Source organism: Trichoderma gamsii, assembly GCF_001481775.2.
Source record: "Trichoderma gamsii strain T6085 chromosome Unknown Scaffold_54.2, whole genome shotgun sequence".
Lineage (NCBI taxonomy): Eukaryota > Fungi > Ascomycota > Sordariomycetes > Hypocreales > Hypocreaceae > Trichoderma > Trichoderma gamsii.
In genome coordinates, this window is record NW_020171391.1 from 96017 (window position 1) to 118665 (window position 22649).

The window sequence follows — 22649 nt, forward strand, 5'->3', positions numbered from 1 at the left end:
AAAAAAAAAAATCCATAAGTAAAGTACACGAAGTAAATAAGGTACATGAAAAAAAAAAAAAAAAAAAAAAAAAAAAGGACCAGTAGGAATATAGCCGGCGGACAGTAGCACGAGCACGGTAGAACTCGTGATTGCGGCCTGCTTATACGCCCGAAGGGAGGGGAAAGGCGTGAGGGGAAGGCGGCAGATAAGAAAAGAGCACGCGTATGTATATGCAAGCCACGCCATATAAGCTATTCACGGCACCTTGATGGGCTTGGTTTCATAATACTATTTTGCCTATCTTGATGCAAGTAAAACAGTAATTCATCTTCTCTCAAAGAAAGGCAGTATTATTTAGTAGGAACGATTAAACAATTTTTTTTTAAGAGACTTTTACGATGGGTGGCCAGCCGTCTAAGCTAATCACTGCAGCGGAGAGCGAGAAGCTCATACTGGAGCGCCTTCGAAGCTTTAAACTAGAGGAAAGAGAAGAGGATCGTATCGAGACCAGTAGCGACGTTGAAAAGACAGAGGGGCGTCATGAACTGCAACTCGTCCGAGAGCCTGAAGGCTTGCCGGTGGCATCGCTCGAGGTGTGGATTGATTCTGTGGTGAAGGATCCCAAGAATAGGTGAGCTCTCACTGAGTATCCAGTTGTTGTAGTTATGAGTGAAATATCATAGTCCAGTGTTACAAAAAGTATCGTCAGTATGTATGCTAACCGTGAATTCTTAAACAACCAGGCTGGCACACGCTGCCTTGAGCTCGTCTGACCCAAAGCAAACGCTCGCCTCACGAGCAACCAAGATTGCCAACCAGCACGTCTTCAACGTCCAGATCCCCTTTGAGGGCGACCCCATCACCAACCAGCGCTCCAGCGGCCGCTGCTGGCTCTTTGCCTCGACAAACGTCTTCCGCGTGGCGCTCATGAAGCGCCACAACCTGGCGTCGTTTGAGCTGTCCCAGGCCTACCTCTTCTACTGGGACAAGCTGGAAAAGGCAAACTGGTTCCTCGAGCAGATTGTGCAGACGGCAAAGGACGACATTGAGAGCCGCGTCGTGCAGCGGCTGCTGGGCGATCTCGTCTCGGACGGCGGGCAGTGGGACATGGTGTACAATTTGGTCGAGAAGTATGGGCTTGTTCCGCAGGCGCTGTATCCGGATAGCTGGAATGCCATGAACTCGAGCACGCTGAACAGTATTGTCAAGACGAAGCTTCGTGAATTTGCGCTGAAGCTACGAGAGGTGGTCAATGGGGATTCTGTCTCTGCTTCGGTCATTAGCGGGCTCAAGATCCATATGATCAAGGAGATTGCGCTCATCATGACTCTCCTGCTTGGACAGCCTCCCAAGCCGACCGAGGAGTTTTCATGGCAGTTCCTTGACAAGGACGGCAAAGCACAGCAGGTCAAGACCACTCCAAGAGCCTTTGCCAAGGACATCTACAGCTCCGAATTCCGCGTCACGTCCGACGCCATCCAGAGCATGGTCTCGCTCGTCCACGACCCGCGCCACGAGCCGCTCCGCAAACTCACAGTTTCCCGGCTGGGCAACATTGTCGGCGGCCGCGACGTCACATACGTCAACGTGGAAATGGACACGCTCAAGTCGACGTGCGTCAAGCTGCTCAAGGCAGGCGTGCCCGTCTTCTTCGGCTGCGACGTGGGCAAGTTTAGCGATCGCACGGCGGGCATCATGGACCTGGAGCTGTTTGACTACGAGGCAGGTATCAACACCAGCCTGCTGGGTATGAACAAGGCGCAGAGGCTGATGACGGGCGAGAGCGCCATGACGCATGCGATGGTGCTGACGGCGGTGCATTTGGATGAGAAGTCCGGCAGGCCTGTGCGGTGGAGGGTGCAGAATAGCTGGGGCACGGCGGCGGGTGAGAAGGGGTGGTTTGTGATGAGCGATGCGTGGATGGACGAGTTTGTGTATCAGGCTGTGGTGGACCCGAGATATCTGGGCAAGGAGGTGAGGGATGTGTTGAAGCAGGAGCCTATTGTGCTTCCGCTGTGGGATCCCATGGGCTCGTTGGCTTAGAATGAATACATGATGCGTATCACGAAGTTGTTGGGTTTAAGGGATCAGACAAGATGAGAATCACCTATGGCTTGAAGTCCAGTAGTCTTTCTTTCTATTGACTCAAATCACAATCTTTAGAATGCTTCATGTTCATGTACGTCAAACTATTGCTCTTGATCATACGAGCTGTTTAGACATCAAGGTTTTAGGTCATCAATAAGCTTCATACATGTTTGATATGATATGTTCCGGCGTTGAAACGAGGATCAAACTCAAGTAAGCCACGTGCATGCTTGTTCAACCACACTGCAGCCAATCTACCGCATGAGTCAGCCTCAATCCTTCTGCTCTCCTTGTTTCATATCTCCTCAAAGAAAGTCTATTTACATGTAGAGATATGAATCGTTCCCAATGATACAGCTATGCTTATGGCACACATGCTGCATGAGTCAGCCTCAATCATTCTGCTCTCGTCGTTTCGAAATCCCTGATAATGAAAGTCTATTTGCATGTAGAGATATGAATCGTTTCCAAGTAAGCAGCTATACTCATGGCACACAAGAGAAGAGAGGTAAATAAGTCAGTTCTCACAATAGCTCGCAACTCGGCGATTGGCCCCGATACGGCTCCAACGCAACCATGACGGCTCAGCGTTTCACGCTTCTGGAATAACATGCAGCTATCCTTCCCCCCTTGTCATATATGCCCAACACAACGCTTGTTCTTAGCCGGGAAATACTAGCAGCCTGGTGGTAGCTACATTGGGCTTCATGGGACCAGGGATCCGGCATGTGGGACTCACCGAGTGGGCTTTTCGAAGTCGATGCTACCAAAGCTCTGGAAATCCTCAGAGACCAACTGTCCTTTTTGCCTGCGGAGTGATGGAAACAAGAAGCGCAGTGCCCGTGCTAATTTTTCTTCATCGGTTCCACATGCGAGCGCCCGGCTGGCTGTTGCTCCGTATTTGATGTCAGGATTTGAAGCCTACAAATGTAGCTTGTATGTACAAGCATGCAGCGGGAATGCAAGCACTTTTCTCTGCGTGCGTATGGAGTACGAAGCGTTAATACTCGTACATACGGGTGTGCGTACTACGGGAAGAGCATGTACATGTATTTCTTGCCTATGCATGGCATATGTCATATACCTAGTACCTATATGCACGTGTCAGACGGGAAGAACTCAATGTCAAGTGCCGGTTTTGACACTGCATGTGGGCAGGGAACAGTGATGATATAAACATACATGTACACTCCGTATATATGATATATGGAGGCATATATAGCGCCAGCACGATATCAGGCTGATACATTGGCACATTGGCCCCCCATTGTTGCATCTGTAAGAGTCATTGTAAGCTAAAATTCAGTCATCCACCGTTTCCAACTATAGAAGCCTGAATTTTATCACTTCAAGCTCGAAAGGGCGACGATCACTCGACAATACAAGGGAGTCAGTTCTTCACACGCGGCTGTAATCTGGGGTCAAGTAGAGCATTGAAGCTCTCCCCGAGAAATCGACCGAGGTCTGCTCAGGCCCTGGTCGTATTGGGCACGAGAGCATAGCAGCCCAATCTCGGGATTGAGTCTTTAAGCACAGATCCACCCAAAGGTTAGCTCTCGAGAATGGAATAGCACGGCCAGAGAAAGGCCCCCAAGGTGCTATCAGTCCATCAATCAGACGGCGTGCCACTGCTTTCAAGTCAGAAACGAGGCTTTCAGAAGAAGTCCCGGTGAAATTTTATTTGCAGACACCGGTGGAGCAAGGTTTGCTAGTTGTTTGAAAGAAAAAAGCCGTAGCAGCCGCTTGGATGCATGATCTCCCGGGATCAATGGAAGTAGATCTGCCGCATGTGATCTCGTTACGGATTTGCAAATCTGGCACGGCGACATCGGCTTGGCTGAACAGACGAGATGGAACCAAGAGACCACAACACGAGGTGAATGCTGGACACATGGAGTGCCAGCATTAGTGTATCCAGCTGTTCCTGGCTAACTGTCAAGCGAGCATATACGGGAACCTGCCTGGGTAATCAACTAAACAAGCGGCCAACTCCATCCAACAGAAAAACGGAGACTCAACCACGCTCAGCTCAAACTCTGCTCAACAAGATTAGAACAACAGTGCACAGGCCCTCGGTAAGGCACCAAGCGGATCTCAAGAAAAAAAAAGATAAAAAGAGTGAAAAGATAAAAAAGGCAACCAGAGGCGTGTGGCCGGCTGCTAGTTCTGACAATGGCGTGGTGGCGATAACGAATCGCGACGTCATTATCGTATTTTTTCCCCAAGACTCCAAGCGAGGCTATTCCAGCGTGCCAGCTTAGTTCTGCGCCCAAGGATTCGATGGATGCCCAGAACCCCCAATTACAAGTCCCCGGAGCAGCAGGAGGATTACGAAGCACAGCAGATTTCGTCTGCTAGTTTGAGTGGGAGAAAAAAAGAAAATGGACGAAGCAAATTAGAAACATTCATGCCCAAGGGGACTCACAACTGGGTCCGTTCCGTTGGTTTCCACTTCCTGGACAACGGTTGAGTCGACGCAGCGATCCGAACGTCCGGGGCCTGAGTTTCAGTAGCTCGGACGACTTCGTTAGCCTCAACCACCCATCCAGTCGTCGTCAGAGCCGTAATTCGCCATCGCGCCGTGGCTGTCCGGGAACGCATTGAACTCTGATGCCACAAGGAACCAGACGGCAGCGGGAGGCTCCAGCATCAGCTCTCATCAGCTGAAGCCACCGCGACGGGCGCTGGCGGGCAACTACCGCACGGCCACTAGAGCGCCCTGCGCCGCTAAGAATAGGAACCAGCAGACGTTGAACGGGCATCTTGCTGTGATTTACACGAGCACTCAGCATCGGCAGCCCGCTATCTTACAGCTCTGCAACTCTCCCCAGTGGTTGCTGGAAGCTCCTAGCGCCAACTCTACGGGGGCCTCTGCCCACTAACTGTCCACAACATCGTACCCCTGGCCGCTGCTCCCAAAGTCGTCATGACCCCAGACCGTTTTTAACCTCATTAACCGTTTGTCCCCTCCCTTGCGGCCAACCAAGTCTTTTCCCACGAAGCAAACCCTTCTTTTTCTGGACCCTGCGCTGCATGGTTCGGGTCTTTGCACACCAGGTAAATTTTTTTTTCCCTCTCTTCCCTGCTCTCGGCGTGTACTGTATGCACCTCTCATATATGTAACGTCGAACCCCGGCTGATGGGACAGTCTGTCAAAGAGCGGCCGAGAAGCTCATTATTAGGCTGACTAGGAACCCCGCGATCATATTCTCTTATATACCTATATTCCTCCCACCGTAATCATTATCTGACGACTTCGACGACGACCCCTCATTCTCTGCCAGCCCGGTCTGTCCATTGCTCGGCTGACTACGAAAACAGACTTTGGCCTCCTGTGACGCAGCCCAAACGGCGTGCATCTTGTGCATTCTGCTGCTCAGGTCTAGGCCTACGCTTTTCCACATCTCTGGATATCTCCCAATCTAGCATTAATTAGGCGACGACGACTCCTTGTTTCTCAGTCTCCTTCAGTGCTGGCACCATGACTGACCGATCCTATCGTTATCCTACGGCTGGCCGGTCCGCCACATTCAACAGCCCGGCGCGCATCTCTCTGCCCTCGGTGGGCGGATATGGAGCCTTATATGCCAACGATCCAGATTACGTCGCTTCGCCTACCAGATACGCTGCTGCCGCCGCCACCCCCAGAGGCTACACAACAGCTGCAGCTGCCGCAGGCGCTGTCGTGCCGCCGCCGCGATCGTATTCTACCGTGAACCCAGAGCCGCGCGCCCCCAGACCGCCGCCCCCTCGTGAACAGAGCCGCAACCGGCGCTCGAACACCGTCGATGCGTCTGCCCGACCGCCCATCATCGTCACGACAATGCAAGATCCCCACCGTCCGCACACCTCCTCTGCCCACACTTCCGACGCTCTCGTCCACGCAGGAAGCCCCATCCGAGATGCGTATCGAGCAAGCGAAGGGAGACTCTATTCGCAGCCAGCGTCGTCTATAAGATCCAGGAGCACCGCTCGACCATACCATACCTCCACGAACAGTGACGACTTTGGTCGTTCTCGAGAGCAGGGCGAAATCGTGCTGGCCAGCCGTGATGCTGATGCCTATCGCAGCTCCCGCCCTCATGTTGTGTATCCTAGCAACTCTCGGCACAGCAATGCCGCCATAGACTACGGGGATGAGGGATATCAGTACACAAACGCCGGCGAGCTGGTTCGATATGACTTGGACCATGGCGTCGCCCCTGCTCCCCGCCATTCACGCAGGCATGAAAGCTTTGACAGGGGATATTCTCGGCCCAACATCAACTATAACGCGGATCAGAGAAGCTTCAACGTCAACACGACAATGGATCCTGGTCGCACAAGCCGACCATATGACAGCCGAGGTGGCCCCCCACCCTCAGTCCGTGGATTTGACAAGATCAACCGAGCATATGACATTCCGCCACTTGCTCCGGCTCCTCCCAACTCCAGCTCCTCTGGGCAGCTGGATACGGCTGGGGTTTCTACTGATCGTCGTACTGCCGGACGCCCGCGTCCTGTGTCACTCATCCAGGAGTCAGGATCCCGTCCCGAAGACTATTACAGAGGCTATGAGGATGATGAGTATGACCCACGGCGATTCTACGATGACAGTGTCACTGCTCGAGGCTTTGGTCTCCGGGCGGCTCAAACAGACGACCTTCAAGACCACCATGACCGCTACTGGGATCCAAGAGACGATCAAGGGAGGGAAGGCTCGGCTAGGAGAGACCACTCTAGGAGGAGGATAGAGGCTCCCACCAAGGAAGGACAGAGGTCTCACTCCGATGAAGAGAGAGTATCTGACCGTGAAAGGGAAGATTATTACCGAGGCTACAAGGACAGCCACCTACGCGAGAGACTGGATGGGCGAAGGGATGGGGATTCAGAAGACAGTGACCGATCTCGAGCCCGAGACAAGGTTGCCGCTGGACTTGGGGCAGGAGCTGCGGCTACTGCTGCCGTAGCTGGTGCCATCTCGTCAAGCAGCAAGAAGGAAGAGAAGCCCGAGCCAAGTGAGTCGCGGAGACGCCGAGACTCTGACGAGGCTGAGGAGCGCGACCGTGAGCGCGACCGTGAGCGAGAGAGGGACAGAGAGAGGGACAGAGAGAGGGACAGAGAAAGGGAGCGGGAGCGGGAGCGAGAGAAAAGGCGCGATGAAGACAAGGACCGTCCAGTCGCCAAGGCTGATGATGCAAAGGCCGATGCAAAGGCCGATGCAAAGGCCGATGCAAAGGTCGACGCGGAGACTAAAGATCGAAGCAGGCGAGACGCTGAAGCCAAGTCTAATGGCGACTCGGCAGCGATTGTGTCTTCGGATTCCGATGAAGGAAGGAAGAAGTCGGCTCGCAGACATCGCCCCTCTCATAGCTTCAATCCCTACGACACTGGAGATTTGCGTCAAATCCGGGAACAGCTTGCCGATAGTGAGAAGGAGAAGGCTGAGCCCAATGGTAAAGGCCGGTCATCTCCTCCTGCGAAGGATGATCGACGCTCTGAGTCGCCTTCTGGAGAAGAAAATCGCGGCCGCGACCTTGTTGTCGTCCGTTCTCCAGACGAAAAGCAGGTTCGTGTTGTCTCGCCACCGCATGAGAAGAAAGAGGACAAGCCTCTCAAGGGCATCCTCAAGCAGCCAAGCGCCAAGTTCCCGGAGGAGCCCAATCCAATCCGTGAAGGCGTAGCACCGCACAAGGAAGATAAAAAGCTGAAAGAAGTCCCGTCGGGTGCCCGATGGACCAAGATCAACCGCAAGATTGTCAACCCAGAGGCTCTGGACATTGGCAAGGAGAGATATGAAATCCGCGATGACTTTGTTATTGTGCTTCGAGTCTTGAGCAAGGAGGAGATTCAGACTTATGCTAATGCCACGCAAGTCTTGCGAGGTAAGACGACCCAATACGATGCCACCATCATGACACTCCCTTGTGATGCTGTAAATCTTGACTAACACAGGAAACAGAGCGGCGGCGAAACAAGGACTATACCGGCGAATATGAAGACAGTGATCGTGATCGAAGCGACCGTGATCGAGAGCACCATGGTCGGGAGTACGACCGTGAATATGATGAGAAAGAATACGATAAAGACTACAGTCGAGAATATGACCGCGATTACGAGCGTGAGTATGAAGACGATAGAGGGCGGCGAGGAAGCCATCGCCATCGCCGTCATCGAGATGAAGCGGAAGGCGCCGATGCTCGTGAGCGCGATCATGACCACGACCGTGACCGTGACCGCGAGAGGCGGCGTCGACACAGGCGCGATGATGAAGAAGAATACGACTCCAGGGCAAGAGACGTAGAGCACCATCACCACCACAGGGCTCACCGAGAGGTGTAAAGATGGTACGATGAAGTTCGATAAAAGCATTCACAGCCTGCGCGTTTTTACTCTCTGCCTTTTCTTCCTTTTTTTTTTTCTTCCATTCCCTTTCTTTACCACTTCATATCAACTGGGTGTGTATGCGTGTATGATGGGCCATGGCCTTGCAGAGAGAGATGTTGTTTCTTGAGCAGCCTCTTTTCTTTCCTCTTTCCTCTTTCCTCTTACTTCTCCTAGCTGAAGAGACTTGACGTTATCTATGGGGATTTTTTCTTTTTTCTCTTTCTCCCCTTTGGCGTCTATTATATCGTTGCTTTTCTCTTTTATATGCTGGCGAGGTTGAAAGGATATTTTGGACGAATGTACAATGGCGATTTGGTGAATGGGTATGTGTCAATGAATGAATGATGGCAAAGCGAGATCTACTTATCCCCCCCCTTTTTTTTTGTCTTCTCTTTTCTCTTACTCCCTTTTCATACCGAAATGGTATTGTCAAAACTGTTGGATGACATTTCTGTTTTCATATTATTTGGGGATGAATAGGAATAAAAGCTTGGGCTGGTTTTTCCTTTGCATTTCGATTCCAGAATTGGACCCTCGGTGACTGTTTTAGAGATGCTTAGAGGTTCATTTTGGACAACTGCTCTGGTGGTACACTGAACGATCCATGCCATCATGATATTCAAGTATCGTCTCATCTATCCACGTCCATTTCAATGAATATTTATGACTCTCGGTATCACCTGAATACAGCAACTAGGAGTGTTTCTTCCTCGGTCTTCAATTACGCGTAGCTCGCCATCTACGTCTATCCCGCAATCAATTCCAGAACGTTATTCTTCAAAGTCTCGTGGCAGTTGACAACTTACTCAACACTCGATAACGGTTTCTAGTTCCATCGCCTTCGCCATCGCCATCGCCAAAACCCATCTCTATTCCCACGTTCCTATTTCATACCCTCCTTGAGTATCTTAACACGTGAATATAGACTGGTCGGCGAACATGAGAGGAGCGACAAGGATCATAAAATTTCGGACAGCTCTCAATAGACTGGCATGTATGTGCTCGTTTCCCTTTGGTGCTTTGCGAATACTTGGCATAGCAGCCAGCAGCTTCGGAGAGTAGGCAAACGGAAAATGTAACGACTTTTGTCTACAGGCTATTACGGACATCTTCCTGCTTGAGGGTAGTATTTCTCTTGTAGTAGCACCTTGTACATACACAAACCCCATTCCTACCACACAACCATCTTCCCCCCTCGCCATGTGTAGCCCTTGCAGAAAGATTTTGTGAGATTGTCGGCCCCTGGGCCCTGCGTTGGATATGGTTTGTGTTGCGATTATGGGTTTTTTTTTTTTTTTTTTGCTGTAAGTAAACAAGGTCTTATGCTTGTGCTTGTTCGTTGGTGCTACCACCCCTTTCGTTTACTATCCTGGAGAATTGAGGCCAGGGGTTGGGAAAGGAGGATACTTGTACAAGCAGGTGCTTTCGTTACGGGCTGCGCTCGTGTATCTCAGATTAACGAGTATGTACTTTGTTTTTTAGACCGGGGAGACTATTTACTTGACACTGGATAGATGGATATGGTGACGTCTGGGTGCGGAGAACCATCTGTATGGTTTATCCAAATTTGAGATGTCGTACATGCTTTAGGGTAGGATGTGAAGCACATGTATGATGTGTTGAGATGACCGACCAGAAGAATGAAACGGATCAATCACATCTTCTCAGTGCGTGTGGAAATACTAGCAATGTGCTCTGTCCTCTGCATGCTCTCCACGTTTTCTCCAAATGCTACAGATTTCGCTGGTTGGCTGCAAATCACTTTTTGTGTTTTATGACCTATAGCCACTACTTCCTGCAGTGGTAAGATGTACCATCAAACTCAACCATCCACACCACGCCCCCTCCATCAGAAGTTCCCATGCTGTTTGTTGGCCGCAGCACAGCACGAGACGTGTCATGTATTCTTTCTTTTCTTTTGGTTTATTTCTCATGTATGTTCCTTTGTTTTCGCAGCGCTATTCTTGCGCCAAACTCTAATACGAAGGTGATGCCCTTGCAAAGCAACGCAAAAAAGCACAGCCAAAAATATCCCAGGCCAATGCCGCTCCAAATACAGCCAGTACAACAGCTACTAATCATCAATAGATCATTTACAATTACAGTAATAGAGTCGTCCTTTAGCTTGAACGTGAAAAATGCGTAAGCAGTACCTAATGCTTTGTACTGGACTAGATTGGATTGTACTGTAGCAACGGTACATCCTTTCTACTCTGGGACTTGAATCGCCTGATTTGTGCATCTAAAAAGAACCGCGTGCCACGGCGAGAGTTTTTCTCAGCTGCGCTTGGTAGGACTTAGTATACCTCTCTATAAGCGGACCTACCACAACCGGTCTCACTAGACAAACATTTGGAAACTCCAGCTGGTGTAGAGCGTCAGTCCAGTCTTTCAGGTACCTTAGTCGAGACGTTTCCTGGACATGACCAAACAAGGCAGTAGTACCTTGGTACCTGGTAGTTAGTACCTTTTATTGTTTCCTCGAGCATGCAGTAATAGGTAGTAGGTATCTGATATCGCGGTATCTTTATAGCGCCGAAACAGCTGCTGCTGGCCAGGAAACCCTCCGAATGTCAAATGTCCGAGGCGGAATCAGCTGGTATTTGCTACATTCAGATACTGTGCTCGGCTTCTTGGTACTGCTAGGCGGTATATAGGACGACACAGAGTAGTTAGCTTACTGTATCATGTTAGCTGTTGGCAGTACATCCGACATAATGGGTGCTTCATGTATACAGACTTACACTTACAGCACCGTCCATGATATCATCCCGGGTTCCTAAGCCGCGCATCGCTGCCAGACTCGTCCACCGCGAGAGCAGCAACATCACATCAATCCCCTCTTCAGCTCGTGTAGCCACTACCAGACACCACATGTCACCGCTAGTGTCCCGTTACGGGGTCTGCAAGCTCCGCCTTCCACAGAGCACTACTGGAAATGGCTCTATCATGGCGTCCTTTTCTCGCGCTCTCTCGTTGCCTTTACTTTTTCTGTATAACCGCGTTTATCCTCTAACCGAGTCTGTCTGAGTGACCTCTCGGGGTTTCTTTTCCTTTTTCCTCTTTTTTCTTTTCTTTTCCGCCGGTGTTTGCTTTCCCAGCCCCCAAATTTTCTTAACTCTTCTCTTTTTTCGCTCGCTCGCTCTCTTCCTCTCTCTTTTCCCCCCCCCTCCCTCCCCCCCTCCGTCGGAATGTCACCACTGACCCAATCCATCGCCTCGATATCTCTTTTGGCAACAACAGAAATCTCAAACATATACTGTAGCTGTAGCTGTAAGCTGCCGCGGCAAGGCACCCTGGATTGCTCTGCTCTCGATCCCAGCTGTCAAGCAGGTACCGAGTACTAGGACTGGCACGACGCCTGCACACCCCACGTAGCTCGTCGTTGGTTTTCCACGCTGGGACAAGTATCTCATACCTCGCTGGAGTCCACTTCGCACGCTGTGCCTCCGCCGTTTGCTCCGAAGCCGTGAGGGGACTCCAGCTCGTATGATTGTAGAGGGTACTTGTGACGCCCGCTCAGGCCCATGGCCCTCCAAGCACCAACCCCCCTATTCCTTGTCCACAACCCCCCTACCCCCTAATCCAAGTCTGAAAAATCCTTCCAGGCCCCCCGCGCCCCTTTTCCTGTCTTCACTTCTCCACCCGCCAGCCACCCACACCCCCTTAATATGAGCAGTTCATTCAACGTACCGGTACTTGTACATGTCGCGCTTCTTTTTGCTCGGCTTCTTGTTTCTTGTCTGCGTTCCCGGGGCGCGTCGTGGCGGTTTGCTTTGCTACCAGCACTAGGAGTGCCTCTGCTGCTCCCCGGCACTAGCTCCCAGCTTTCTCACCCCTGACTTTCCGTGGTTGGCAGTCTAATAATATGCACATCCGTTAGCATCGACCCACGCTTTTACTGCCTAGCTTGGCAGTAGAAGGCAAGTGAAGAACAAGTCTAGAATAGCCAGAGCATGTGGACAAAAACAGCACCACTCTCAACGGAGCATGTCGGCGTTGGATACGTACAGTACTGTACGAAATAGGGTGCTGCGGCTTACACCAGGCAGCATCGTACTTGTACTACTCCGTCCTTAGCACCTCGAATTCCGTAACTCTCACATGATACTCTTGCAAGTACGTGCGAGTACGAGTGCTAGTGTAGACTGTACTGTCAATAAGCCATACTTGTAGAAAGACAGCACTAGGACAAGGAATCCCCTGATTGCCTGTCTAGGTAAATGCGACGCTCGGCAGCAGAGAGACAGAGACCAAGCGCTGTCCCCGGAACACGCCGGTCCTTCCCCTGCCCTGTGCCTATCCCAGCCTGTCGTTGCTTCCATGTCAGCCTCGAGGTATCGCCGGCCGAGAGATATCAGTTCCAGTCTGCGCTGCCTCTTTCCTCGTAGCACCTAGATAGCTTACAAGGCGTACTGGCAACTCGACAATGTTAGCACAGAGGCGTCAGAAAATTCAAGGCAATCCGCTCCCCTACCTCGTTTTCCGTACTTGTATTCGTATACCAGCCCCTCTTTCAAAAGGTCCTCCCTCTCATAGCATTACCAATCACGCGAGTTAACAACTCCAAACCTTAAACAATTCCTGTTGTGCCTGCGGGTTTTTTTCCTGCCATCGCGCTCATATCAAATTTCCCCATGTACAGCCGGGCATAACAGCCCCCACCCCCTTCATTCACATCTCACTTTGTGAGAAAAGAACCGGACCAATGAACCTCGCGGCATGTTGGCGCGAAACCTGTTCTAGTTACCTTTGTGGAACGCATTCTTTAGAAGAGGGGGAGATTGAAAGCCTTTTGAGTTTGATATTGCTGCTAGTGAGTAGGCGTTACTTAGTGTAAGCCATTTCATGACGCCAAAACTTTTCGCAATGCTCTAGACTTCAAATGTCATGTGTACTTGAGCATGAGTAATGGTGATCGGCGGGCCGTTGCGTTTGCTTGTCCGTGCATAGCAATTAAATGCAATCATAGCATCTATATGTGGCTATTAGTGCTTGAGCTATCGAATGCCGCTAAAGAAAAAAAAAAGAATAAAAGGGTCTGAACGTACACTAAATTAGTTTTTTTACCCACTCACTTAGACGCTCCTGGCACTTGTATTTCTTTCTTTCTGGTTGACTTTTCACCACTTGAGTTGTAAGTCCTGTAGTAGTGGACGTAGTCACAGCTATCGTTTCCTAACTTGTCCCCTTGTACGGAATATGCGCAGCTGTACAAGTACTCTACCCTATCAGAATTCAAAGCATGAGTACTCCTTTGGGCCTCGGTAACGGAGTAAAGTCGACTCCGTTAGTCTTGGGAAAAACGTATTCTTCGTCCGTACAGGTAGCTCGTGCTACCAGCAGGCTAACTCGTTACGGCGAGAGCGCACGCTTCTCTCCACTGTACCGTGGCGAATGATGCCCTGGTCACGATGACATACACGCGGCTGCAGCCGTGTTGGCCGTCTTACCTCCCCACGAAGATTAGCAGGGAGTTTCGGATGCAAGAAGGGATGTCTTTGATGGGTTGCAGTGGGCATGTTGCAGAGGATGTAACCCGATGTGTCCAGGTCGTTTGTTGTCCGACAGGGGATGCAGATTTACCAGGAGTTTGGCTGGAAGGGGATTCCATACCCATAGCAATCTGCCTGTGGTGGCTCTCGAACCCCCTGTTGGCTCTGACAGACCCCTTGGATAGGGGCTGGTTATTGGGGCACAAGTGGAAGATCTCCTCCCCACTTGTGTCCACCCCAACTCTCTCTGTGTACTCTGTACAGTACCTCTGCGGAGCTTGTAGTTCGGAGTGCCCTATACGTGCCGATTATCTTCTTTTCCTGTACTCCGTACATTGATGTGAGCAAAACGCATGTGTTCCCAGCGCAGTAGGTTATACACACACTCCGTACTCCATACCGAGAAACTCCATCTGCCTATTGCGTTGTGAGATGAACTCATGGAGCGCATTGTATCTGCACACGTTTAATGTTTGTACGAGCGGGAGCCGCGTAGGGAAAGCAGGTACAGCGGCAGATTGTAACAAATGCTAGCTCGAAGCGGGAGTTTTTAAACTGCGTATAGATAGTTATCAAGGCCACCAACTCATTCCTTCGAAGATGTTACCTAATCATATCGGTCGGAGCCGTCGTTGAAACTGCCAGCTTACATGCGGCGAATGGGTTCCCGAGAATCACGTCGTATGCAGTTCGCTTCTGGAAGCTCACCGACTCACCGCTATCTAAGGGACAAATAGCTGAAGCGGGGGCGTGTCAGGCCATTGTCGCATTCGGTAGTATCTGGAGCTACCATTTGACGTGTGCTTTACACTTTGAGTATAGAGTGCCTGGACGAGTATCAGAACTTATGAGGCGAGGATGACCTATCATCTAACCCAGCTGGTCAACTAAAGCCGCTTCCTACAGAAGACTAGGTCTGTAACTGTATGCATACCTGTATTAGATGAATGGAAAAAAAGCAGGGTTCATGTTGGGAATGCGCATACTGCTGCCAAGGTTCGATGGAGAGAAGCCATCTCCTGTTCATTGCAGGACTTGCAGCTGTTGTTTTGCCCCAGGCACAGGTATAGACAGATACTGTACGAGTACTAGATCTCGAGTTGACAACCCCCACGAGTCTCAGTCGCCGCGGAGCAAGCGTGCGTCAAGCATGTACATGGGTGTGCATAACGACCTCCCATCTCCGCTTGAATCCGTCTGGGCAGTATCGGAAATAGATTGCGCGCCACACACTGGACAGTCCTCTTGTTTGGAAAGTTACCCGACGTCAAAGGAAGAATAGGTACATAGCTGCGCGTACTGGCGTCAATAGACAATCGTCTCAGCTGTACTGGGTAACGATAGCAACTCATAGCGTAGCATGTCAATGTTTCTTCGGCGAGATTTTGACAGTCTTGGCGCCTAAACAGCATGAGCCAGACCGCCATATGCAATGCATGCGTTGATGACGCGAAGCGTGTCGAAGTTCTCAGAAAGATACAAATATGAAGTACATGATCCAGAGTAATGCCTATTCTGGCTGATATGCAGTACTGCTCGTACAGTACATACCTCCAGTAAGTGCGAGTACTGTACCTACTCTTGCGCGTTAATCGTGTACATGCCTCATGCCCTGCTTCTTTCTTCCCTGCAAGCAGAGACCGGAGAGCCGGAAGGCCAGCCTAGCTCCCATCTCCCGCATGCAGCTAATAAAGTAGATCCAATGTTGCTGTCGTAGTATCCAAACCAGGATTGGACGAGACTGAGACTCGCAGGCTCGCTAGCCAGACAGTGTTGCAGCGGCGATTCTCATGTACAGATGTGGAAGTGGCCCAGAGTCAGGTACCGTAGGAAGTACCGCCAGTACATTCTGAAAAACGAGAGACAAGGAGAGGCGAGGGAGAGGGAGGGGGAGGGGGTGGCCATAATAACGCGCAGGCGGCGAACTTGAGCGATGGCCGTTTTTTGGGGGCCGTTTCTGCAGCGTTGGAGACAAAGCTTCCGGTCTTGTGACGGCTCTTTGCGTTTTGTCAATGCTGATTGTCTTGACCGACATCATGCTACGTCCCAGTAATGTCGATCGGCTAATTTGGCTCTCCCCCGTGGTGATAGGCATGGTTGGTAGCCTCGTTTTGTCCGGCCATAGTCATCGGCAATTGATGCAGAGATTCGAATGTATGTACTGCTACTACTCAGCGATCAGCGCAGGAAGACGGCGAATCCTGTCTGTAGAGTATTGGTACTTGACTTTTATACGTGGCATTCAAGCGTATATGCATCAGAATAGCATTGTGTTTGCCTGGGCATACTCGTACGAGCATGCCAAAATGGTGGTCCGTAGTAGCAATAGTGCAAATCGCGCTGCAACCCTACCTGTAGCTTGTCAATACGCATCCATACTTGTCAAGCCGCGTATCATACCACGTAACCGAATCTTGTCCAACATCTCGGACCTATAGCCCGCAACAACACAAAATTTTACTCTGTATCAAGTCTCAAACGTATGAGAGTAGAGAGGTGTCTGTACCGACCTCTTGCTCATGCAATGGTAAGACCGCATCGCGTCTACAAGATATGCCAAATGTACAAGTACCAGTCTGTCCGCCAATCGAAATCCAATTTGTCAGGGACATCTGCTCCGTCAGACTTGGCGGGATCGGGCATCGCGTGGTGGAGCGGGTTGACAAGTGAGATGAAGTGTCAGCCATCGTGTTGCGGCGTTTTGCTGAAAGGCCTCTCGTGTTTAAAATTAGCCCACTAGCCTTGGAGCAGAGCACTCGGATTTACTCCGTACCGCGCTCCGCAGACAAAGTAACGTTTGATATTGGCACAAGGACGGAGACTTGCTAAGACACCCTACCTCTAAAGTAAAGGCCTTACTACTACTAGTAGCTACCTAGGTAGGTAGTAAGCTCATGTGTAAACGGAAGAATAAGAGTGAAACCCTGCGCTTGTTTAGCCAGAACTAATGTTGGCCATCATAATTTGATGTTAATCACGCGTCTCTGATACAAGTATAGGCTCTGACACGCATCAGCTAACCGAGTGCAATGACGGGCAATTCGCGTTAGCTCACGAGGCTGGACCCTTTGATCAAGGAACCTGAGTCTGGTCGGCGATAATATTTACAAGCTAGGCACGTAGCAGTACTGTACGTGTCCCTGGTTGTAATAACGTTTCGAATGAGCGGTAAACGGTGTAGCATGCATGAAGCGTCTGACATACGAATCAAGATGATGGCTAGCAATTGCTGATTGAGTTACAATCGTAAGCATAAAGAATACCCTGCCGTTTGGTACCTGCTTGTAGCAGGTATTATATCACTTCTTTGTCTCTCCGCTGAATCGGTCAATTCATCTGTGGATGGGCTGCGTCGATGCGGCCAAACGGCTACTGGGCGCCTATTGTCTCAGCTAAACAAGCACTCTTGTCCACCAGGCCTTCTCCAGGACTAGAGAAGGCGGCCACGCCACGTTCGAGCTACGGCCACTGGCCCGGTGGACTGGTCTCTTCCGTGGAGCCGGAAAGCCCTTGCCGGAAACCATGTCGCCACGAATCTTCTACCGAAGCACACCCACAGCGGCTCAGGACCCCTGTCAGCGCCATTCTTATGTCTCCCCTACCTACTGGCTCATACTGAGGGTGCTTGCTTGTAGGTACCAGTGAGAAACAGCTGTGGAGATGAGATGACAACGCTGGATCATGTGGCGATTTGGAAAAGAAAGCACTGTACAGTAGTAGAGTTGACTATGAGGCCAGTGAAGCAGTCGATGCATGAAGGGCTACGACTCGTTGATGGATTTTCTCGTGAAGACCAAGAATGGCATGATGCACATATACGCACAAGGCATGTTAGTCAGCACAATATGGATAGATACCTTATGGGGCCTAGGCGCAGAGCTACCAGATGCGAACCAATGCTGGTTTACCCCATACCTCTCTACTGGTACTTACACCTACTGCTCCCTTGCATCGCCATCCACAAGCACTGCAAAGGACAGCTGAGAATCGCCAGCAGCTACCGGCAGGCGCCTAAGCGCACATGGATCATTCAGACAAAGCCGCTATGTACCCATTGTGAGCAAAGGTTCTCGGAGTTGCCTCTTACTGTACATGCCTTGTACGCAGTAAGACTGGATGGATACGGTCCGGCGAATATCCCCAGCTACCTATCTACGTGTACACAGGGTTGAGCCAGGGGGCGGTCGTAGCGGCGCCGATGCGCCCACGATGAGCAACATCTGCCGTTCCAGGATTACTGCTCCCGCGGGAGAGCAGTAGCATCAATGCTTACCGCCATGGCAAGGTACGCGAGACCAGGAAGCATTCCTAGCTGCAGACGTACGTACCTACCAACTGGCACATCCTGCTGGTAGCAGTCTTCTAGAATGTCTTGTAATGGAGCTCCGCTTGGATCTGGATATACTAGCACTTTGCTACAGAGTGGTTACAGTCCCGTATACACTTGGTGACGCATTGCTTCAATACTGACATGGTCACAATGAGCATCTAAATGTTGGGTACATGTGATGTTACTACTATACCTACAGGCGTGTAGTATCCCGTGCATGTCCTGCCACCGCAATCAAATGATCGCGTCAGACCTGGATCATCTCACTCCCCTCTCTAAACACGATCTCACGTCGGATGAATTGAAATCGACGATTGCCGGCCGAAATATCAGCAGTAGCGCCGCGACTGAGCTGCAGCCAAAAAGGTCATTTGGCCGAACCGCATACAAGAGCGTTCGGAGCAGAGCTCCAGACCCGCTATCAGAGTCAAGATTGCCTCCGCTTACAAAATGGAGATCCCAGTGGTGGCTAGTCGAGTAGATATTCCCTATTCAGCCTGAAGAGGAGAGAATCGAGCGAATATCATGTGCTTAGCGCGTCTGCCGTACGGCGCGCACCATTGCCCCTTAACACCGGAGGCGGTCACTAAGCTGCTGTGAGCAGTATGCGTACAGTCCTGCCAATATCTATTTCCCGTTTGAGATCTGCGAATGTCACGCTTGCAGTCGGCATCTCCGGACATGACCGTCCAGTGCGACCATGATTTCACCGGCGCCGGCATCGTGTGTAACCTCAGCAACTGAGCGAGTATCTATGCCCAGGCATCTGCCTGCTAGACATACCGGCCACCACACTTGGATAGCTGTTAGAATATCCTTTCCTTCTCTAGTAAGTCTCCAGCATGAGGTTTGACGGCCAGTGTATACGTGTGCTGCCGCACAAGTACTAGTAGGTATAGTCGTTCAGCAGTGCTGTCTTGGCGCTGACGAGTTGCCCAAAAGCCCTTTTGATAGCTCAGAACAAGTCTTTGCAAAATGTACGCAGCATCGGGGAGATAGCGGTCGCATTCCATGCTCCAGATTCGGCAACACCATCGCTTAGGATACCAAGGGTCTGTCATGAACACAGATCGCTGAGTTTCTAGAAGCATGCTTTGTTCTGGCAGGTAGAGACAGCTAGCAGCACCTAACCGAGATCCTTCGCTTGGGCATCGAAGAAAAAAACTACCTGTAATATGCGGCACCAGCTTGTCTGAGGCACAAAGTATCTTGGACTTTGACTTGGGCATCGCACGAAGCAGAGCGCAAGGTACAAGTACTCGTAGCTGCCCATAGTGTGTCCTGGAGGCCATGCTGCTGAGGGGCGATGGGAAGGAGGGATGCTCGCATCTTCTCCACGCTACCAGAGCAGTAGCGGCCACGAACCCTCAGAGCAAGCTCCAAGCTCCAGATTCCTGGCCAAGGCACGAGCAGGGATTTTGCCCTCTGCATCGACCGCTCAATATCCATCCTTGTTTGCCGTCTCCGCTGCATATCCGCCAAGTTCCGACCGTTACCTCCGAATCCCTGCACAAGGCGTGGATTGCACCGTTTTCTGTGCTCCGTCTATAACTTTAAACGTTTTCCGGGGATCAAATCCTGGGTACAGCGGCAAAGTACGACGACAGACAAGCCACCACGGCACTTTGTTTCAAGGATACTCGGTGCAAATGAACAGGCCATTGTCACCGGCAGCGACCACTTCGGCCCTTCACCTGTCAACCTGCTACGAGCAGATACGCTTAGCAGTGACATGCTTTCGGCGGGCGAGTCGCCTTAGGCGGGAAAAGCTTTTAGGACGTTTGTGGGCATTGCGGCAAATTACTGCCATGCGGGATTCGCCTTGGAAAGGAATCGTTGCGGCCTCTCCTCATCAGACCACTCCGCCTAATTGACGAAAAAGTAAACTCCGAATTTATGTGACTGTACGGATCCGATTTATTGCGAGCACTGACTGGCAGTAGTGATACGTGTGAGAGGAACGTGTGCGAGGAACCCGAACAGGCCATCTATCTACCCACCCATGGTCCCTCGCTGTCACATTCGAGATAATATTCGGTTGCTACCGCAGCTGAGATGCACACCGAAGGAAGAAGGCTGGATCTCAAGACGATCTCATGAAGCCTGGTGCGAGCCAGCATGTCTTTCTGGAGGGTGACTGCCTGTCAATGATCCTGGACTGCGCCAACGCTCCCTGGGCCCCATGGTTTTAGCGGTATTCCATGTTTCCACGTGTATTTCTTGTGGGAGCATCCTCTCACCCTGCAGCCGCCAGGAACCTTTGGTGCCCTTTCCAAGCGAAGGACAGCACAACCATCTATCGCCTGAGCAAGCGATTGGGTGCCCGCAACCTTCGCTGGACCGTTTGAAGCTTATGGAGTAATGCTCGGGCCGTGCGCTCATTGCACGAGTGGATGAAGAATTTTTTTCCACCGCTCTCTCTTTGCCTTGCATCACCTATTCAAAAGGAAATTAAAAATGTGTCATTCTGCCTTAGTGGCATTTCGACGTGCTAAGGGCAGGTGGGTAGCAGCGACGCTAGTTGGATTCATGCGGCTATGCGCAAGTCCTCCGTGTCTTCGCCAAATTGAGGCGGTAGAATTAAATCCAGGCCCCATCTCGTGCCACTTCATCATGAGAGTTTTACTCAGCATGAGAAAGATGAACCTAGTGGAACACCACAATTTCCTCATACATTCATTCGTGCCTTGGCATTCGCTCTCAACTTGGATGATCGCCACACACCCACCAGTCTAAGCGGCGTTTCGGACTTGGCTGCTGTTAATTCCAGGAAAAGAGTTCGATTACAAAGTACTATCTTCCGTGTACTACTGGTACTTCATATTGCCCGCTTCTCTCAGCAGCTCAGTAAGGCCTCTCGGTTACGAAGCGTGTCATTTAGCACTCACAGTTGATGAATCTCTGCTGTTAGTCGGTAATGCCGTATGCTATTCTCATTACCATGTATACCTACATGCGCGCATGCCGTATAAAAATCTTTAGCCTCAGGCGGCTGGTCCGGCCCGTTTTGTACGTGTGGAGATTCTTGAAAGGGACCGAACCGCGACTAAGCTGTGCGAGGTTCTCCGCACCCATGACAGAAAGGGTAATTGGCAAGAGGCAAGCCCGTTGGCTTTGTGTATGTTTCTATACTTTGTTGGCAGTACGATGCCTGTGATTATGTACTGCACTCTGTCCGGGTACTTCGTACTCTGTCCGACACCACAGCCGCCAGGCAGTAGGACTGCTTCGGGGAGGGCACAGAATGGCACCAGCATTTATTGCCCTAATGATGTTGCATCTCCGGCAGTGTCACTTATTCTGAATTGGTACGTATGAGGTGTTTACAATAAACTAACCCAAGGGATAAGCGAGGCAATACTACTACTACAGTAAGAACTCATTTATACGTGCGTTGACAATTGCCTCAGCTCACCATGGAGTGACAACATACTGTTGTTCCGTGCATTCAAGCTACTTGTAATAACAAAGCAACAGTATTTCCACCTTGGGACGGGGCATGAGTGATAATGCTAACGAAAATAGGCAGTCATCTGGTTGAGACGCCAAGCCAGACTCAATATCTAGTACACGTATCAGCACGAAGCCTATCCAATTATAAATGCTGCTCAAGCTTTTTCTCAACACAACAACCTAGAGATGCCTGCTCTAGGTTAATGGAAGAACAAGAGCCACATATATTCTTGCGGCACGAGGCCCCCGATTTCCATGCTTATTGTCAGTTTACATCATTTGAGCATTCGACCTGCTTGATATCCCTCAGCGACTGGCATAATGACGAGTTGCTCGTACTGCTAGTGCTACTCAAAACCTCAACCTGCTCATCTACCATCGCCGTTGCGCAACGCCAAACCGTATGGTAGGTACTATACAGTAGAACCGCTATTGTGCAGTAGCATCTCTTGACCTGCAAGCATCTTGCCGCGCTTTGACCAGGATTTAGTGCTGACCGAATCCGCTAACCATCTCGCAGTCTTTCTCTTGGATCGGTCCCACCGTCGTTCAACTGGCCAAAAGAGAGTCCCGGTCACATTAGCCATGAGTGCGAGATTCGGCCTAGTAGGATGGAGCACAAGGTACATCTTGTGCACACCGGGGGTCTTTCAGAGAACATCAAGTCGGTAAAGTCTTTCCGCCTTTTGATGCAAAGATCATTTCCGCATACCTGTGGCCGCCTGTGTAGCCTTTCTTGTATGCGAATACCATCATCTCGTAACCTTTGATTCGTGATAGTTCTTCGATGCTACTGCTCTAAATGTACAGGTGTGCTAATTGTAGTACGGCTAGTAGTGGCATGAGAAGCATCCTTGTTCGCCATGTCAACGCGTCTGAGCCGAAGCTTGAGTGCCGGTGCCTCGGAATCGCCCGTCTACCAGGGTAATAGGGGC

At 50.8% G+C, this 22649-nt stretch overlaps 7 protein-coding genes across 7 annotated transcripts; 3 read left to right on the top strand and 4 right to left on the bottom strand.

The window, feature by feature from the left end:
* Positions 1-380: 380 nt before the first annotated feature.
* On the top strand, positions 381-2025 carry TGAM01_v209985 (hypothetical protein; the record flags this gene model as incomplete). Its single annotated transcript, XM_018810104.2, has 2 exons — positions 381-613; positions 726-2025. 2 exons carry the CDS (start codon positions 381-383, stop codon positions 2023-2025), a joined length of 1533 nt encoding a protein of 510 aa, XP_018656659.2.
* Positions 2026-5551: 3526 nt separating this feature from the next.
* Positions 5552-8391, top strand: TGAM01_v209986 (hypothetical protein; the record flags this gene model as incomplete). The annotated part of the gene is made up of 2 exons (XM_018810105.1): positions 5552-7934; positions 8012-8391. The coding sequence occupies 2 exons, from the start codon at positions 5552-5554 to the stop codon at positions 8389-8391; spliced, it is 2763 nt and encodes a 920-aa protein (XP_018656660.1).
* Positions 8392-9800: 1409 nt separating this feature from the next.
* On the bottom strand, positions 9801-10045 carry TGAM01_v209987 (hypothetical protein; the record flags this gene model as incomplete). The annotated part of the gene is made up of 2 exons (XM_024550688.1): positions 9801-9871; positions 9937-10045. 2 exons carry the CDS (start codon positions 10043-10045, stop codon positions 9801-9803), a joined length of 180 nt encoding a protein of 59 aa, XP_024404564.1.
* A 4672-nt stretch (positions 10046-14717) lies between these two features.
* Positions 14718-14958, bottom strand: TGAM01_v209988 (hypothetical protein; the record flags this gene model as incomplete). Its single annotated transcript, XM_024550689.1, has 2 exons — positions 14718-14801; positions 14866-14958. The coding sequence occupies 2 exons, from the start codon at positions 14956-14958 to the stop codon at positions 14718-14720; spliced, it is 177 nt and encodes a 58-aa protein (XP_024404565.1).
* Positions 14959-16888: 1930 nt separating this feature from the next.
* Positions 16889-17133, bottom strand: TGAM01_v209989 (hypothetical protein; the record flags this gene model as incomplete). The annotated part of the gene is made up of 2 exons (XM_024550690.1): positions 16889-16933; positions 16987-17133. 2 exons carry the CDS (start codon positions 17131-17133, stop codon positions 16889-16891), a joined length of 192 nt encoding a protein of 63 aa, XP_024404566.1.
* Positions 17134-20249: 3116 nt separating this feature from the next.
* On the bottom strand, positions 20250-20381 carry TGAM01_v209990 (hypothetical protein; the record flags this gene model as incomplete). Its single annotated transcript, XM_024550691.1, has 1 exon — positions 20250-20381. One exon carries the CDS (start codon positions 20379-20381, stop codon positions 20250-20252), a length of 132 nt encoding a protein of 43 aa, XP_024404567.1.
* A 1536-nt stretch (positions 20382-21917) lies between these two features.
* Positions 21918-22484, top strand: TGAM01_v209991 (hypothetical protein; the record flags this gene model as incomplete). The annotated part of the gene is made up of 2 exons (XM_024550692.1): positions 21918-22120; positions 22235-22484. 2 exons carry the CDS (start codon positions 21918-21920, stop codon positions 22482-22484), a joined length of 453 nt encoding a protein of 150 aa, XP_024404568.1.
* Positions 22485-22649: the final 165 nt, after the last annotated feature.